General features: G+C 42.0%; 1 protein-coding gene and 1 long non-coding RNA gene across 2 annotated transcripts in view; both read right to left on the bottom strand.

The window, feature by feature from the left end:
* Window positions 1-15918, bottom strand: part of SYT10 (synaptotagmin 10) — a 45157-nt gene extending 29239 nt beyond the window's left edge. Inside the window, exons 1-2 of the mRNA XM_032106743.1 lie at window positions 15655-15918; window positions 2810-3167 (exon numbers count right to left, since the gene is read on the bottom strand). Coding sequence (XP_031962634.1) covers window positions 2810-3167; window positions 15655-15805 — 509 coding nt within the window. The 5' untranslated portion in view covers window positions 15806-15918. The remainder of the gene's footprint in view (window positions 1-2809; window positions 3168-15654) is intronic.
* Window positions 5931-13259, bottom strand: LOC116442990. Its single transcript, XR_004239713.1, has 2 exons — window positions 9579-13259; window positions 5931-7965 (listed from the first exon to the last, which is right to left on the bottom strand). It is a non-coding gene; the product is annotated as an uncharacterized LOC116442990 (long non-coding RNA).
* Window positions 15919-19558: the final 3640 nt, after the last annotated feature.

Here is a 19558-nt window from a genome sequence, read left to right as displayed (position 1 = left end):
AATATATTGCAAAATACTTTCACAAAGTGTGGGAAAGGGTGGTTCTCAATAATGCAGAGCAAAAATATTTGCAAATGAGCACCACTGCTGCAGTTCTTCTGTAGTGTTCTGGTTAATTGGTATCAAGGACTAAAGAGCTTTTAACAAACAGGTCTTTTCATATTATCAGGGACTGTGAGAATGATATAGTTCTAACCAAGCAGAAATGCATTATTTCCCCATACTAACATGTCTCTTTGTTAAATGTACAGTCTAAAAACTGTGATCAGGCACATTTTATTGTTTCTCTCATTGGCTTATTAAAATTCTTATGCTTCAATTACAATGACTTAGTATGATTTAATTTCTTTTATTAAGAGCTGATGGCTGCATGAACCCATCACAAAACTGGTTACAACCCTTTAATTTGCCCCAGCTCAGGTGAGATCAGTGGACAGGAGACAATCCAGACAGCAAACATTTCTCTTAGATCCTCTGTCAATGGAATACATTTAAGAGATGGTGCACCTGAATCCCTCAGGACTCCTGAGGACAACAAAGCAGTGCTGCATTGAAGATGGTGCAAGAGAAGTTGTGCTACCTTTGTTTGGAGGCCCCCAATTACAGACACCAGAATCAGGTTTCAGTCATTTTTCTGGTACATAGTTGCCAGCTGCGGTTAATACACAATAAGGAATAATTCAGAGAGCTGGTCTAAATGTCCAGCCTTCTGCTTATACATTATATTATTGCCAGCAACAATTAGTATAGGTTGTTACATTAGAACTCCCTTAAGGCAGGCAGGGGTGTAGATAAAATGCATTTACAAACACAAAGATTACCATTTATGGGTAAGTTTTAAGACAAATGTAATTATAAACATGTTTTGTAAAAGGATGCAGAATTTTTCACCAAACTCTAAAAGAAGGTGATGTTTCCAAGCACCCTGCTACTGATTGGCTGTGGTGGGACAATCACTGTTACTCAAAGCAAAGGACTGTCCCTTTCGGAGGAGATTTAACCCTGATAATCTTGAGAAGATAAAAAGAAAACTCCCTTACAAGGTTGCCAACATCTGCAGAAAGAGTAGGATTGATAGCAGGTTTTACTTTTGTAAAACTGTCTTTGGCTTCACAGATACTTCATATGCGTTTAGATCCCAGTCCAAACCACTCTAGAGGTCTGTGAGAATATTTTCACCACCTGAAGTAGATCTGGAGCATATCCCTGGAACTTGTTTCTTCCCCTATAGTACCACTGGGACTATTCAAGTTCATTTTCCAGCCAGCTATTTCTTCTGTCTATTCTGGAGGTCAGACAGTCTGAATACTTGGATTTGATGGATAAAACTCTTTCACTTAATATCCTTTTAGTTAGTAGTGAGCTGGGTAATAGTCTTGTCATGCTAAACTGAACCAATTTTTGTTCCTCTGTGTTTAGTGTAAGAGTTATAAGTTCAGAATTATCATCTGAGTGTTGTGGAAATGTTCCTTGGTGTGGTTTGGATACTGCACTCCTGCTCTGAGCAGACAGATACAGTAGCAGGAAGCAGGCACAGCCCGGGCAGTGTGGCTTCGAGCCAGCTGGACAGTCTCATAATTCAGGAGATGCTTCGGCTGCTAAAGTCAGTCAGACCTCCTCTGGCTGGAGTGCTCTGATTTTGGGAGCCTCCTGTGGCTTACTGTTGGCTGTTCCATGAGGTTGGAATAGCTGAGAAAAAGCACTCGAGCACTCACTGCCCCAACAAGTGCACTGAGCTGGCAAAATATTGTCTTTAGGGCTCCCAGAAGGCCAGCAAAGTATGTGCACACTGAGAGTAAAGCACGTGTCTTCTCCTCCTTGTGCCTCTTATTGTGAATGTGAGACTTTTTGGTTGGTTGGTTGGGTTTGGTTTGGGGGTTTTTTTGTTGGGTAGTTGGTTTTGGGGTTTTTGCCTGTTTGTTTTCTGGTAGCATGTGCTTCTTTAGCAAATGGCATTTTAAGAAAAAAGCTACTTCCCACACAGTATCTATACTGTAACTTATGCCATTACACAATATCCTTAATTTTCCCACTCTTTGTTTATAAAACACTCCCCTTTTTAATGTAGGATTTGAGCTTTGCAATTCATTGTTTGTTTCCATGCATTAAATTTGCTGACAGTATTTGAAGAAAATCCCATTGGAATCTATAGGTCCTGGCATGTCTTCACTGCTTTTCAATATAAAGTGGTACCTAAGGCAAAACTAAAGTTTGTGTCCTCCACTTTAATACAAAAGAAACCACCAAGGAATGCTGGGTGCTTGTCATTTATTTATAGACCTATAGGGAATCTGTACAGCTTTAAGATCAGTCCATAAGGATCTGTATTTTTAGATTGGAATTTTAATTCCTTTGTAATCAGCAAACCATCTCTTAAGGAAATGTGCCATCAACAATGAGTCTATCATTTATTTGGTTGAGAGGGAAACTTTCATCTGCAAAAACAACTGATTTATCTATCTCTGTGAAAAGCTAAACTTGCAGTTCTTTTAAAAACAACATTTAAAACATGTTTTCCTGTAATCAAAACCTGAAAGGGAAACACTTAAAGTAGCAACATGTATCTTTACAAAGTAGTAGAAGATGTAGATTTCACTTTCATATGTTAAAACGATTACGTAACTGAAGGAACACAAAATGTTTCAGAATATTCTGTTCCAAGAACACTGTGGCTTCACCTTCACATGACTGATGTTTCCCCCTTAACTGCTAAGAAACCTGAGAATAATCCAGGATCCTGGAAATTTCAACATTCCTGCTCTACCTATTCCTGGGAACAGTGCCCCAAGTGCGAGTGCCTCTGACTTACCTTGATGAGGATGTGGGCTCAGTGATCTGCCTCTGCATTCGAGCGTGTCTGATCAGGTGCTCCTTCAGCGCGTTCTGGACCTCTGCTGGAATATCAGGTGAAGTGTGGCTAATTTTCAGTGCAGCTTCAAGTACCTTGGTTGTAGGTTTCCCATTTTCTTTAACTTCCTTTTTCTCACTGTTCTCCAAAACCTCTGTAGGAGCGCTGGAGGTGCTCTGTGGGACATTGCTGGCACTGGAGGTGAGAGGTTTGCTCCTCCAGCAAGGCCAACACAACTTCCAAAAGACAAAAAGTGAGACCACCAGCAAGGCGAGCCCACAGAAGCTGACGACAACTGCTAAGAGACTGACTGAGACATCTGCAAGGAGTTAGAAACAAAAATCATCATGACAGACAAACATGCAGAGAAAAAAAATCATTAAAAATGACACCGGCAAGGAGATAGAAGCATTTTTATGACTATTTTTGTGTAGAGGTTTAAAGTCTTATTTAAGGTTGTGAATTTTTCTTCTTTTTTTTTTGATATCTAAGCCTGTATCTTTAAGATGTTATTATTTTCTAATATCTGCTTCACAAACACTCCTTTAATTGTTCAGCCCAAGGGCCAGTAGGTGTACCACCCACCACATACTCAGACACCCTTCTCAGGAAGTAAGAGACTAAGGAAATGATCCCAAAATCTCCCAGCCATTGTTGGCTAAGGACTTTGAGATCAGTAGGTGAAAGAAATATTGACCTACTTTGCTGAAGCAAAGTTATTATAATCAAACAACCAATATCCTCACAGAGATTTAAAGCAAAACAGATGGGAATTCTGTTCCCAAATCTAGAGTTCCAAGTTTGATAACCAGCACCTATGTTGTGGGGAGAGACAGCCTTTTGCCTATAGGTAATGTACGCATCCCTTTGCTTACTGGCTTCAGGGGGAGGACACACCTGAAAGCATCAACAACCTTCATTTCAGTGAGAGGCTGTTGATGCTTAGTTATTTAGAACATATAATTAGAACATCAAGAACATGTCTTGATGAAAAAGTTAAGCCACAGCCAACATTTTCTACCAGTGCACATAAAGACAGATCAGATCTAAACTTCCAGGCTAATGCACAGATTTCTTCAAGATTTGCCAAACTTCTGACTCTGTATGCCAACTGCTTCAGAAACATTTTAAACCCTAACATTTAGGTGTAAATAGGAACTTTATCTTTATTCCTTATCATAAATAAGAAATTTCTGTGGTTAAATCATCAGCTCTGGACCAAGTCTGTGTCAGACCAAGATAGCACAGATAGATAGCAGTATCTAAATAGCAGTATCTAAAATTCTGCTATGAAAATGCAGCTGGCTTCAGAGAACACAGTGAAATGTCCAGAGCTGTTCGGAGATCATGCTGTACACTGAGGTACCCCTGCTGCCCTGTATTTGACTTTTGCTGCCAAAACTGCTTAACATGTCCAATAGTCTGGCCAAAGATAGAAGATAGGAGAACAGATTTCATACCAACAAAATTCCTTGGACACGCTTGTATTTTAGGAGATGGTGGATCATCAGGACTGCCATTTGAGTCCTAATTAGGAGTCCAGTATCCTGTAACATTATAACCAAGAAATCCCTTTCCTTTTCAAAAGAGACTTTTATATGCCTTAAAATTACTCACTAAACCCTGCTTAAATATCCCTCAGTAATGGCTGCTGCTGCTTGTTACAAGTTTTAACAGTTTAACAGCTAATAGTTTGTATCCATAACTCCAGGCTACAGGCTACTAAACTGAATCACCAGAGAAATGCAAAGAGAGTTCGAGCATATTTTTATAGATTTTCACATGAGGAAAAATGTATGGATTAGCTCCATGAAACAGTATGTACCTCACCAGCCCTTATGAGAATGAAGATAGAAAGATGAAGCAGAATGATGAGGATAGAAAGCTGAAGATGAAAATTTGGGGAGGTTTTCTTTATTAATATATAATATCCAGGTGCAATTCTCAGTAACAAACACTGAACTTATGGACCACTCATCACGAAAATGCATGAGAAAAGCAAAAATGTAAAGAAAATGTTGTAGTCTGGAGATTTGATACATATAGTTCTGTTTGCATCACATATGTCCTGGCCAGGGTCATTTGTCATGGGCAAATTGGCAGATGTGCTTCTGGATTTAAGGAGTTTGGCACAAGCTGCTGTTCTGCCCTGAACAGAAGTATGTCTCCTTGGCCATTTCCTGAGAGACCTGAAAAAAATCTTCCTTTTCTACTCATAGGTAAATGTCAAAATGTAGCCCTTGGAATAAGCATGTCAGTTATTGAGACATTTGTATGGCAAATTTTGGATGGAAGATGCTTCTGCAAAATGAATGGGTGCACAGTTATATCTAATAATAATGCAACAAAAGAAGCAAATGATACTTTTACTAATGATTTTTCTAGATAATTTCTCCCCAGAAGGGATTATTAGGCTGTTTGTTTTAATCTATTATTTACCCAAATATCCTTCCAAGCCCACTAATTTTTGTTTGTCTTGTCTGTTCTGCAGCAGACTGTCCTGCCTTGGCAAGGGAAGACATTGAGAGATGCTGAGTTTACAGCCTCTTTCAATGGTTAGTCACTCTGTTGCAAATTTGTATTTCTGTAGCTGTAATTTACAGTCATTGCTTCTTTCATATTTCTGCATGATGGACTAGAAGATATGCTATGCTTCATAAGACACCCTATACAAAATGCAAATAAACTCTGCCAGGAAACAAACCCAGGACTCAAAACTAAGTTGCTTTTACCACTCCCTGGAATGGTTTTAAACTGGGCTAGTTCATACCCTCCCAGTCAATTCCTAGCCATGGATCAGGAATTAGAATAGGACATTGTTAGTGGGTGGTTTGGATGTGGTCCCTCTGTTTCAGCAGACAACAGACATTAATAGCAAGGAGAGAGGCTCTTGCATGACCTCAGTGACAAGAAATGGTCTGTAGTGAGTTGATTGACAGATCCCAGAGGCTCATCAAAGCTGCTCTATCACTCCCCTCCTCAGATGGACAGGGAAAAAAAATATAACAAAAAAAACCTTGTGGATCAAGATAAGGACAGGGAGAGATCACTCAGCAATTATTGCTATGGGCAAAACAGATTTAACTTGGGGAAATAAATTTATTACCAAATCAGAGCAGAATGATGGCAAATAAAACCAAATCATAAAACACCTTTCCCCACTCCTCCCTTCTTCTGGGGCTGAACTTCATTCTTGCTTCCTCTACCTCCCCCCTCCAGTGGCACAGGGGGATGGGCAATGAGGCTGCATCAGTTCATCACACATTGTCTCTGCTGCTTCGTCCTCTTCAGGGCAGGACTCCTCACACTCTTCCCTGGTCCTCTTCTCCAGTGCGTGGTCCCTCCCACAGGAGACAGTTCTGACAAACTCCAGTGTGAGTCCTTCTCAGGCACCTCTCCAGTGTGTGTCCCTTCCACAGGGTGCAGACCTTTGGGAGCAGACTGCTCCAGCAGAGTCTACCATGGGGTCATGAGCCCTGACAGCAAACCTGCTCCAGCAAGGGATCCTCCCTCTTTCCACAGGTCCACAGATCCTTCCAGGAGCCTTCTGCAGGGTCGGCTCCTCACAGGGTCACGGCCTCCTTTGGGAATTCACCTGCTTTGGGGTTGGGATGTTCCATGAGCTGCAGTAGTGAAGATCTGCAGTGGGAGGCAAATCACTGTGGCACCTGGAGCTCCTCTTCCCCTCCTTCACTGACCTCAGCATTGCAGAGTGGGTCCTCACATATTGGGACTCCCCTCTTCCAGCTGCTGATGCATTGCAGATTTTTTTCTCCCTTCTTAAAAATATTTTCCTGCAACCATTTTGTGGTGGGCTCAGCCTAGGCCAGGGTGGGTCCATCCTGGAGCCAGCTGGCCTTGGCTCTGTTGGACATGGGGAAAGCCTTCAGCAGCTTCTCACAGAAACCCCACCGAAGCTCCTCCTGCTACCAAAACCTGGCCAGGCAAACCCAATACACAGTCAAAAGTGAATTTAATATATTCATACAGAGGTATGCCTCAATGAAGGACTAGTTTTGATAGATTGAACTGGCAGGCAACCTGGCCAAATTTTTTCCCGCTCTTAAAGCCTGATGCAAAGAAGAACTCTTGAAAATGTTGATGGTTTACCAGAAATAAATAAATTAAAAAATAAAAAAAAAGAAATAAAAAAGAGAAAAACAAAAAGAAATTCAATTTTGGGTGATCTACAATATTTCCAGCTCAGTTTAGGGATGGTTGGCATAATTAGGTTATATTTTGAGAGGAAGACTTTTAGAGCTGAAAATTGTAGGGTTTTTTTCATTTGGAAAATGTTGAAGGAGAATGTTTTAACAACTTTGAAACTGCTGGAAATATTTCAAAACCAGAAATATGAAAATTGATCCCTTCCAGCGGGGCTTCAATTTGATGAATAGATATTATCAGCTGAAAAACATTGCATCAAAGCATTTCTAGCCAATTCTAATTTAAGTTTTTCACTGCAAGACATTTTTCAAGCCTTCAAATAACTTGTTGTCTCCTTTCAACACCTACTCCTATACTTCAACTTTCTCTAAGCTCTTTTTCTGTATTTCCATTAAACTACTTCAAAGTTGAAAAAGCTTCCAAAATCTTTACAGAAAATATATGCTTTATAGTCATAAAACGATCCCATGAAACATTTAAAGTGTCAAGAGCAGAGATAAGGAACTAATTCTGCAAACAGTTGCAGTCTCAATTTTTGCTATTTTATTAATGAATTAAGCAACTTCACATATTGAATTTCATAATGCAGAAAATACATGAAATATTTGAATTGCAAAAAAATTGACCAAAAATAGTTCAAAACAAAAACCTATTTAGTTACATTTATTGCCACAATTACTAAAAAGCAATTAATATGCCATAAAAATAGACATAGAAAGTAAATTGTTTCATGTCCTTCCTTCTGTCAGTCACTCAGTGGAGCAATTATGAGAGATTTGTTGTTATGTGAAGACTGAAATCATCTGAAAAGCAGTCAAACCCTTCGTGTGTTAGGCTGGATATGTCTCCTATTAACTTTTTATAGAAAGTTTGGTTAAAGACTGTAAAACATTAACATTAAGAGACAGTTGTGCAGACTTGGAACTTCTTCACACCCTTGCCAAGGAAACCTGGTTGGGAAGAAAAATGGGTACTGAAGGATGGATTTGTCATCAGACCAGGGCTGCACTTCACATACATAAGTATTATTTAAAGATATAGGACTGCTGACAAATTCAAAGACTGCCTAAGTTTTTAGGGGCAAAAGGAGAAATAGACACTCTGCTAGGACAGCATTAATTGTCAGCATTGTGAACAATGTTCTCACTGGTCTCTGGTCCAAAAGAAAACAAAAACCATCTCAAACTACTCTCTGAACTGGTAACTGCAGCTTGTCTGCAATGATTTAGATTTGCACAGAACGGGACATCCTTCTGAATGTTCAGGGATATTACAGAATTATGCATTTCCCACTCTTGTTCTCACGCTTGGTACACCCAGGAATGCCAAGATCTTTTTTCTCACACCATCCCCTTCTGGTCAGTGGGAGGTCTTCCAATGACTTCAGTGAAATTACTACTTCACTCCTGGTGAACTCCCTTTACTGACTTCTGTCCTTATTGTCATATTCCTAGTCTTGATAAAATTTAGTAAATAAAAGCATCCTGTTTCCTCATGGCCTTATATTTAAAACAACTCTTTCAAGGTATGGAATTCTGGACAATTTTTTATTTCTCATTTGAGAAAGGCATGTCTATTGAGAAGCCTCAAAAATTCTCCGTATTTTTGTAAATATCCTCTGATACATTTGTACCATAAAAGTCTGCTTGATAGCAAGTCTTTTGTATCAGGCAAGTACTTCAGAAAAATCCCCATGTGTTGGGGTGTTTGTTTTTTTTTTTTTTATTTTTATTTTTATTTTTTTTTTATTTTCTTGTCTGGATTCTGGGTAATGTCTTGAGCATAGTTTCTGTACTACGGTTTCCAAAAATTTTTTGTTTGGAACTTGCCTCAGAAAAGTTCTGCCCATGAATCCGTTTGCAAACATGCACATTGGTAGACTTCCATTTCAAAACCAGATTAGGGTCGCTTACGTTTTAGACAACATATGCCTCTTGAGGCTGAACTTTGGAAAAACATGCTCCACAAACCCATGATCTTGACTGGAGACAGAAACACCCCATAGTGCTGTGATGTAGATGCCCAGGTGTATGAGGGTCAGGCACATCTGATGTGAACCACACTAAAGAGAATGGATTCTTGCCAGAAAAGGAGCAGGGATGAAAGGAACACCTGGGGAAAGGGGAGGGGGGGGGTGGTTCTAGTCTCTTTTGACACATTTCTTTGTCTATATCTGGTCTTGGTTCTCTTAAATATTTAATGCTCAATGTCTGTAACCTGTCTTCAAATATTTTTTTCTTTAACTTTGAATTTGTTTGCTTGTTCATCAAGAGATAAAAAACTTCACTCTTTCCATAATAAAGGAAATCTTGTGTATGTAATACCAGGATTCAGCTCAATCAGATAAATTAATGTCTCTGATTTTCTAGGATTTGAAGGGAAGCAGGGCCCTTATAAATTATAAAAGGTCTAGGGCAAATAAATCTCTCTTATCCCCATGTAGATGAACTAGTTGGTACAATGCATCATTTCTGCTGTTCTGTTTCCCTTGGGGAAATTTTAAGCACACAAAATGTTGCTGGTATTAACTTTTACTCTGCATTAGCAGATCTTCCACAATTACCTCTGTCTCATCCAAATCCCTTCAGATGGGGACATGATGCTCTAGCGTGCCTCAGAAAGTGGCAGGTGCAGAGTCTTGTATTTTCTCTCTTAACGTGAACCTGTCAAAACACCTGACTTAGATATCAAATGGCATAAAAAACCTTTCACTTGAAAGAGTAGGTGTGACCTCCTCTCCTGTTCTCATGGAGCAGCATCCTTTGAGGATCTTCCTCAAACCTTTACTCTGGGCCTATTGTCAATGTGTTCCCTCCCTGTTAATTCATTCTGGTGTCTGAGTTTGTCCCACACCCACCACCATCTTCTGGCTGGCAGATAATTTCTTAATGTTAGCAGAGCTCTATGGTAGCTTGTTTCCTGACAGAAAGGGAACCACATGAAGTCAGGTATCACTGTGATTTACACAAAGAATTATTAATCTCTTGTCAAAATCAATTTATCTAAGCTATATTAGAGATGACGGCTCTCACTTTTGTCTGGCTGGGTCTTTTTTTTTTTTTTTTTTTGGCTAAGTGTAGGAAGAAAAAGATGTTGCACATTGTCCTCTCAGCTGTAACACACCACATGTAAATTATTGGTCTTCACTTCCAAGGCTTTCTCTGGCTGACATGCTTTTCTGCTTGTTGACCCTCACTTAATCTCAACAGGAGAGGCTCTCCACTTGACCCATACCTGCCCATTTAGCTTTTCATTAAACAAAAAACTCCCAGCCTTAGGCTTGGTCCCACACAGTTCTCACACTTGAGAGGATTTCTTTGTGTCTACAAGAAGCCCTCACTATCCTCTTTCAGCTGAGACAAGAAAATGAGAACTGATCTTAAGATCACTGGACTGCTGTTCACTGTAAGCCTACCGTAAGCTGTAAGGAGGTTCATGCAGCCCAAGTGTCATCTTTCAATTGTCATGGTTATGTTTATTCTTACCCAGCATTATATAACAAACACCTCACACATATGACAGGACCCAGGAAAACACTATGTCTCTTTATCATTACGGATTTGTCCTCCAGATGGTATAAATCTTTCTGTATTCCCCCCCTGTATTTCTTTGTGAAATGCGTATAGAGGAAGATTCTTTTGTAAACCTCTTGTTCTTACTGTGTATTGCTGCTGTCTGCATTGTTGTGACTGCCTTCACATTTGCTGTAAATAAATCTGGTCTCAGTAGTACGTTTACCCCTCTGTTTTGCCTTTACACTGCTAAATCAGATTAATTTCTGAGTTTCACAGCTTGCTAACACTGATTTTATAAGTTATGTTTTTCTGTAACCCTGCTCTTTTTACCCACCAAGCCTTATTTCTCTGGTAGCAACATTGATCTAACCAGGTGATGAACTGTATGCTAAATAATTTGGTCGGTCTGTTAACTGCTAAAATGTTTCTTTTAGCAGAAATACTCAGTTTCATTTCTCTGTAACAGAATGCTCACTTGTTTCACACAGCAGTTACTTTATCGGGAAGAAAAATGCCCCTTTCTTATCCTACACGGATCGCGGTAGCCTTCATATTTGTTCATGCCATTTCTTGTGCCCTTCTTTACTTACTTTGGCACTGCTGAGAAGAATTTACAAGCACTCTATGGGGTAAATCTGTTCTTCCCCCTCCCCAAAATATATCCAGGCAGTGTAAGCATAGCCACAGCTTACCCTGTTTGTGGGCGTGGATGTGTGTGCACTGTGTGCATGAACACACAGGCGTGTTCAAAGAAACCAGGACTAAATGTAAACCATCAGCTGCCATCCAGCAGGTTGGGAGCTGTCAGGGAAGCTTCTGACAGCCAACAGGAGGCTCATGCCAGCTACAGCAGGAGGACACAAGGCATTGCTCTTGGTGGAAGAGTGATTACAGTGATTACAGCCTGTGTTACAGACTGGCCATGTGCAGGATGCTCCAGTGTGTTCCTACTCCCTCTGTACTTCCATAGCAAATTGTCAGTCAGGGGTAGGGTTAAAAACTTGGTAGGTTAAACTGTTATGTTAATAAAATAACTGTGAGTAGAATATTTAGATTAATAACAAATGATCCCCTAGAAGCTGATGTTCTTTGCATGGTCAACTTTCAAAAATCAATTGTTTGACAAGCAAAGGAGCAAGAGTAAACATAACTCTCAAGATATTCTCTACTCACTCTAGTGGGCTAAAATATGCCCTCCTGCCAGGGAAGCAGCTGGGTTTCCAGCTCTGTAATAAACATTTGTCACCCATGGGAACTAATAATGAGAGAGGAAAGTTTTGCATGACCAGCAGGCCTAAAAAAGGCAAAGACAGCACAAAGTACCCACCATTTGCAGAGGACATAAAATGAATTTTAAACACGCGCCCCTAGAGCAGAATGTCCCAACTCCTCTCATTATGCTGTATGCAATTGGCTTAATCTTCAGAAATGCTCACAACTGGGACCTTTGATGTGCTTGGTTCCATTGAAAATGAGGAGGGATGCTTAGCTGGAAAAAATTAATTAGAGTCCTTTATTAATGAGATAACCTGAGACAAGATAGCAGTATAACCACACTGCATATATGAGTTTGGGACAGTTATAGAAAATTAATAATTTACTAAGTTTAGAGATAAATTTTATTATGTAAAATGCTGCACATCCAGCTCCCATTTATTTTCCACTTGAACTCTTATAATTGACATCATAATTATTTTGCCCAAATATACTGGAGGTGTAAAATAAAAACAAAACATCTGCACATATAATTGAGCATTTTGCCAAAATGCTGTAAGTTTCAGAAGAAAGCTCACAGCTATCTAATCATCCAAAGGTACCATAAACGTAAACAGCTTCCTAATCTTTTCACTTGAGCATTCCCCTGAGATGAGCAAATTAATAGTTCTTGTAATTACTGGGGCAGAAAATATAACAACAGATGTCTATATTCACTTGTCTAAAGTTCTTAGAAATTTAAAAAATTATCTGTCTCATGAAGATTATTTGCATGACTTCTGTAGATTAATTATTCATTACACTGAATATGATTACCCCTTCTTGATCCAAGTAGTGAGCAGTAATTGAGGGTCCTAAGGCGCTGGTGGTGTCACTGAGAGGAAAAATTGTAGAATAATCAGTCATTTCTTTGATCTAATCCTGTCTGTTCTCTCATTGGCAGGAAACCTGAATATCTCCCCTTTCTACTTTGTTGCTTTATTTTGTTATACTCTGCCTTCCCAGAGCCATACTCACCATTTTTTGTTCTGCGTCTCCGGCTCCCTCTTCTTTGTGTTTGTGTTATCTTTTTTATGCTTCTTTCTCCAATCTAGGCATCTACATTAAAAAAAAATCACTGCCCAGCCTCTCTGCTTCCCTCTGAAAGTTCTTGTGTCATGGGGTCAATATCATCTCGTATTTTGCTTTGAGCCTGTGATAGGGTGATGCATCTTCTGCCTCAAGTAGCTGATTCCTCTGAGAAGCTTGGCTGCTTTTCATGGTCTAGCTGAACAGAAAGCTATTATCACACTCACTAACATAACATATCAATGCAGTTCTAGTTGCTTTTCACAGTGTTTTCAACTTCCAGAACATGTTTTTATTCTTGTATTAAATAGAAATGGTCTGCTTTCCTTTTTATCATCTACTCTTCTACTTTCTGAAAGGTTGCTTGCGCCGCTCTTTCCTTTCCAAATATGTGTCTCCTCATGGTTTACAGAATCACAGCATATTATGAGTTGAAGGTATCCACAAGGATCATCAAATCCAACTCCTGGCCCTGCACAGGATCATCCCCAAGAATCCCACCATGTGCCTGAGAGCATTGTCCAAACGCTTCTTGAGCTCTGTCAGGCTTGGTACTGTTTAGACTTCTTTCCTTTAGTGACATCTTGTTAGTGATTTTTGCCTATGCTAGCTTTGTGACACTTTTAGGCATCTTTTTGGGATGAGGAAAACTGAATGAACTTAACATTTCTACCTCTAATGAGGAGGATCTATGGTTGTTCAAGGCTCTGGGCAACATTATCCATAGAGATGACAAGGAACTCTATGTCCATTTGAAGAGGAGATATGGTGGGGCTTGCTTTTCAGTGACACCACTTCTCTCAACCTAAACCATATTTAGAATCTTTCTGCTCATAAAACTGATGCAAGTTATGTTTACATCTTGTCTACCCAAGTGTTTACATATTAAAATATTGTCAATTATCAACAATGACAGCACGTCTGTTCCTTCTCTGGAGACAGAATATTAATATACGTTCATTAGCAGTGTTATTAATGACACAATGCTCAATATACTGTGCATCTCAATAAAGTTGACACCCATCATCTAATATTGGTTTCTTTTTAAGGAAGAAAAAGTGAGATTCAGGAATTCAGCTGAGATGAACCCAGTGGTCTGTTAACTATATTTTTTTCCTAATCCAACAACTGTAAGGTAGTTAGGGTTTGCCAATGAAAACCTAAGAAGATCGTTGGCTTTCAAGGAATGTTTAAAAAGCAGCTCCTCTTATTATACACAATGCAAAATCCCACCTGTTTATACAACAACTCTGCAGAGCCCAATTTTCCAGGCTCCATAGGGCAATGCTATTTTCATTCAACCTTCTACCATTCAGACCATGAAGACTAACACAGTGCATGATCAGAATATTCATGACCCGTGCTGGGGGAGAGGCTGAAGCCCCCTCGCCCCCCTCACCTTGCTGCCCTGCCCCGGCGGCTGTGTAGGGCTGGGCTGAGTAGGGCAGGGTCAGACAACAGCGATTTTGATCTGAGATACTACAAATAACCCGAGATTTGTGGTAAAATCTGTGGGTATTAAAAGAAAAGAAAACAACAACAAAAAGCCCATCAGCTGCGGCGGCAGCAACAGCGCAGCTGGGGCACACACTGAGAACCTGCTGCTTTACATGACCCGGTGTTAATTTATTTAATTTGCACTGTTACACTTGGCATTTTCTGGCCATAATGCAAGCTGTTCATCTGCATTCATGGACAGACAGTAGAGGCTATCAATCCCTTCTGGCAGAAGTTAAACACAGAACTTCGACTGATTTTCAAGCCCCATCCTAAAAATAAGTGCCAAGGAAAGCAAGGTGTCCACAGAGCACTGCACAGGATAGTGCAAAAGTGCAGAGTCGGTTCCAAAAGCTGCAGAAAATCCAGAAGACCAAAGACACCACTGTTACGACTCAAAATCTTAGTTTCAGTATGACAATTTTTCTAGTGACGGAATGTTTAAATTAACCCGGATTTTCTCCTTCCACCCTACTCAAATTTTCCTAGGCAAATGTCCTGGGCCGGTGCGAAGTTCTGCCCTGACTCCACAGGTTCCCACCGGCTCTCAGACAGCTCTCCTGTCGCCCCCAGCGATGAGCGGAGAGGATGCAAAACACTCAAACCCCACTCAGAAAGGGGAGACTGCGAGCCGGGGCTTGGCGACCTGCGCCCCGATCCCCGGCTACGCTCCCCGGCTGCCCGCACTCCCCTCAGCCCAACCTGTTGCCCGGGCCCCCAGCGCCACACGCCAAACCCAGAGGGACGGCCGGGGACCCGAGAGAGCGAGCGAGCGCATCCCACGCGTGCCGCGCCTGGAGCACGGAACCGCTGCCCACCCGTGACAAGAGCATCGAACGCAGCCCTCTGCCCCGCTCCCAGCCCGCACGGCCCCGCAAACACATGCAGCAGCAGCCCGGGACAGAGCTTTCCATACAGAGAAACTCCCGTCGTGGGGAAAACCTTGCCGGAGCGGAGCTGCGGGCGGCAAACGAGCGAGCTGCGGGGGTACGGGACCGTCTCCGGCGGCGGGGCTCCAGCCGGCGGCGATGTCCGTCCCCTCGGCACCTGTCCGTGCTCCCCGTCCCCACGCCCGCACCCTCGCCCGCTGCCCCACATTTCCCCGCAGCGCTGGTCCCCGCCCCAGCGCTCCCGGCGCTCCGCTCAGCGCTCCTCGGCAGCCTCGGCGGGCTGCGAGAGGGAGCGGATTTTAAAGCGGGCTGCGTGCCTGCTCCCCCCCTCCGCCCCCTCCGTACGCAGGGAAAGCAAAGGAAAAAAGTTGCGCTCTCCGGCCGCCCACGCCTCGCTGTCCGCCCCGCGGCGGCGGCAGGACGAGCCCGGCGGCGGCGGGGCGGGGGTCGGTACCTGCGCCGCCGATGCCCTGCCGGGCGCTCTCCAAGGGGAAGATGCCGGCGCACTTCTCCCGCTCCACCTGCCCGCCCAGGCATAGCTCCGAGATGATCTGCAGCGCCTTGTGGCAGAGGCTGCCCACGCCGTTCTCCGCCGGGAAACTCATCTTGCGCTTCGGCCGCCGCCGCTAGGCCATGGCCGGCGCGGGACGGCTCCGCTCCCGACCCGCGCTGCCTCCCGCGGGGAGCGGAGCGGGGCGGAGCGGCGGCGGCGGCGGGAGCGGCGCGAGTGAACCGAAGAAGTAGTGAAGGAGCGGGGGGAGGCAAAAAAAAAAAAAAAAAGGGGGGGGGGGGAGGGAAAAAAAATAAAAAGAGGGGAAAAAATAAACATCCACTTAGCAACGCCTTTTGTGGCTCCGGGCTCCGGCAGGCGGCTCGGCCAATGGCAGCCCGGCGCGGGGGGCGGGGGGCCCTCGCATCCCCCGGGAAACTTTTCCTTCCCCCGCTCCGCGGCCCCGCTCGGGCGCGGTGCGGTGCGGTGGGCGGCGCGGGGGGCGGCGGGCGGAGCGCTGTCCCCTCCCCGCCGCAGGACCCCCGGCCCCGCGGGGCAGCGGCGGCTGCGGGGCGCTCCGGGCCGAGCATCCGCGGCCGCTCATCGCGCTGCGAGCACGGAGCAGAGCTGGCTCCCCGCCGCTCCGCTCGTTCTTCCCCCGGCGTTAATTCCGAGGTGACCTCGGCAGGGTGATGTTCAGCACGGGCTACCGAGCCGCGTCAAGTAACTTCACTGACCAAATCATCGTCTCCACTCCGCTTCTCTGCAGCGGAAGGAGGGGGACGAGTTGACTTTGCCTATTTCTTTAACTTCTAAAGGAGTTAGAGGAAGCTTACGGTTGTCTGGTCTGTTTCCCCAACAAATTCTGTAAAGTTGGGTTATTTTATAGGTAAAAAAGTTGCAGGTACGGCGTGTGTTTGAACATACTTCTAGAAATCAGCAGAGCATATAACACTAGTGGTTGTTTCAGTTACTGACTGTGGAGCTGAAGAAGATTTTAGCTGTTAATTTGTTCATCTACTTACTGAAATTCTGATACAATTTTATATTTGTGAGGGAAAAATCCTCTAGTTCGATGGCATGCATGTATTGAAATACTTAATTCTGACTAGGCACAGCTAGAAGGATGTCTGCTAGCGGTTTACTTAGCAGCAGGACATGTAGTCTGCTGCTTGGGTGTCTTTCATAGGCAAGAAAGCAAAGTTAACTTCTGTGCTGCTGTGCTTTTTTCCCCTCTGGATTTTGATTTTTTTTTTTTTTTATATGTCACCTGTAAAACAATATCTCTAACAAACTGTAAAGTTTAGCAGTTGAAAACTTTATAACTATCCTTCAATAACTGAATTACGGAATGATAAAATGAATGATTATTCCAGTTTTAATTCTGAGGTTCTGTACTTTATATGGCATAGATACCTGTTAAAAACACAGGACAATACTTCTGAACCCCAGCCTTTTGGTGTTTTGAAGGATCATGCATTTATACAGATCAATTCATACACATGCACTTTTCAAGATCTTGGGAAAGTAATAGACCGAGTTGTACACAAACTGTAACATCAACACAAAATCTGTTCCACAGAGCTTTTTTTCACAGATATAACACATATTTCAGAAATATCAGATGCGACTAAAGAAATTGTTCTCCATTCAACGCCTTTCCAGAGACCAGCTTTGTCAAAACCCTGTGTTAATGCTGCAAAATGTTCTGTCAAATCTTAGAATGTTTAGACTGTAACTAGTCAGGGCACAGAACTGTATGGGTCTATTTGAAGACTCCTTTCACCCTCATAGGGACCTAAATTTGTGTAATTATTAAAATAGGCTTGCTAGCAATAAAAAAGTATGTAGATATTTTCATTACAGTGAAGGCAACTGCTGCCTACTTACAAACTTCAAAATATGAACATATTTACTGTCTGTGTGACATTTACAGTCCTGTTCCCAAAATTCTGTCATGCATCACCAACTAATAATTAAGCAGTCTGTTTATCTTTCAGACATACCCAGAACTCTAGCAAAAGCTAACAGGAGACACATATACTTCCTAATTAAGAAAGGATCTTAATCAGAAATTGGTTTTCATGAGGGTAAGGACTGCATTGAAAGGCTGAGACCAAAGCTCCTCCACGTCTGAACTTTTCTACAGACTGTGCCTATGGATGTGCCACACAGTCCATGAATGAAATTTTCTGTCTCTGAAGTGAATTGCCACTGATTGCAGTAATGTTTCACACATAGACCAGTTTGTTATCCTGCTTGTTTATTTATCTAGTGAGACTTTGGTGCATTTCTATATTGCTCGTCTTCACACACAAGAACTTCATTTCAGTGAAGATTGTTGTTGTTACTGATAGTACTGATATATACATAGATGCAGAAATCACAAACAGGTAGATTCTACATCAGTAAATTAAAAAAAAAAAAAAACACCCCACCATTTGAAGATTTTCAGGTAGGTATCTGGAAGTGGATACCCAACTCACCTCTCTTAACTGTCCTAAATATTTTAAAAGATCCTTTTAGGCATACAGAAAACACCAGCCACACTAGCTAGTGTTACTGTACCTTTATCAGAGGCATCTAAAGGATCTAAATCCTGTTCTTCGCTAAGTAGCGTGGATATAAACTTAAATTAATCAATAGAATAATTTTTCTCAATCTAAGTACTATGAGATTAGTTTCACTCGGAGATGCATGATTCTTCTGGTGAGATATGCTGACTGACTTGTCCTAAACCAGTTCCAGAAGCAACTTTTGTTGCTGGAGTTAAGTTATTGATGAGGAAATGCTTCACTTTTCTATTGAGGATTTTAATCTTAAATGTAAATTCAGATTACCAATCATGGCATTTTTCTCCAATATGTTCTTTCAGTGGAAAACTACTTTTTCTGCATATGAAAGGACATAACAGCTTGTTTTCTAGCTACAACTCCCACTGCTTTGATTTTCAATAGCCTGGCAGTTTTTAAATTAATATGCAGCTGCATTGTGTGCCCTTGGATCCACAAAAACCATTAATTTCCCCTTTGGAAGTGTTCTCACATGGTGTTTTAGGACACAATAACCTCTTGCCTCATGGGTTCCAGTCAGTGAGACCAGACCAGACCAGACCATATCAACTCTTGCTGTACTGGCTGCTGGTCATTACCAGGTTCATACTGGCTCAAGCTTCCTGTTGACTAATGGAGAAAATTTCTCTTTTTTCAAATAAATTGCACATATTCACATCTTCATGTTGTCCATGAACTATCCAACCAGTGGTTAGGGTATTAAGTTCTGGACAGGAAAAACATGGCAGAACTGCTCAGTTTTGTAAGATGTACCCTTTAATGAAGATTGTGTTGGGAGTTTTGAAGTTTAGGCAATATAGGTAGCCTACATATAAAGGCAGATAAAAATTTTGGCCTTGGTCTCTTGATTTGGAATCCAACAAGGATGCCAAAAAAGCATTGGGACTGGGGGAAAAGAAACGTTTCAACATTTTCTTCTACTAGAAAAGATTGAAACCATAGGTTACAAACACAGTTACAAATACATTTTTTTCCCTGATAGCATCTCGGTAACTTTAAAATTCCTTGTAAACACCAAAATAAACCCTGAAACATTAAAGATTGCTTTACTCTATCTACTTATTTTTAACCTTCTACTTTTGAGTAAGAAGTGAAGAAAAAAAAAAGGCATACAGCAGTCCAGGAGACAGTCAAAGCTGAATGTTCCTTACCTGTGAATTAGAAAGGAAGGGTGCCGTGAGCGCATATGAACAGGGACCCTATGTTAGTTTTAGCAATAATACAAAAAAAATTTTTTTTTTCTACCCTTCTTGTCAATTTGTTCTTCTTGCTTCCACACTTTCATAATATCTGGC

This window comes from Corvus moneduloides, chromosome 4 (genome assembly GCF_009650955.1).
Source record: "Corvus moneduloides isolate bCorMon1 chromosome 4, bCorMon1.pri, whole genome shotgun sequence".
Lineage (NCBI taxonomy): Eukaryota > Metazoa > Chordata > Aves > Passeriformes > Corvidae > Corvus > Corvus moneduloides.
The sequence above is the reverse complement of the archived record's forward strand: the minus strand, read 5'-3'. Positions and strand labels throughout refer to the sequence as shown.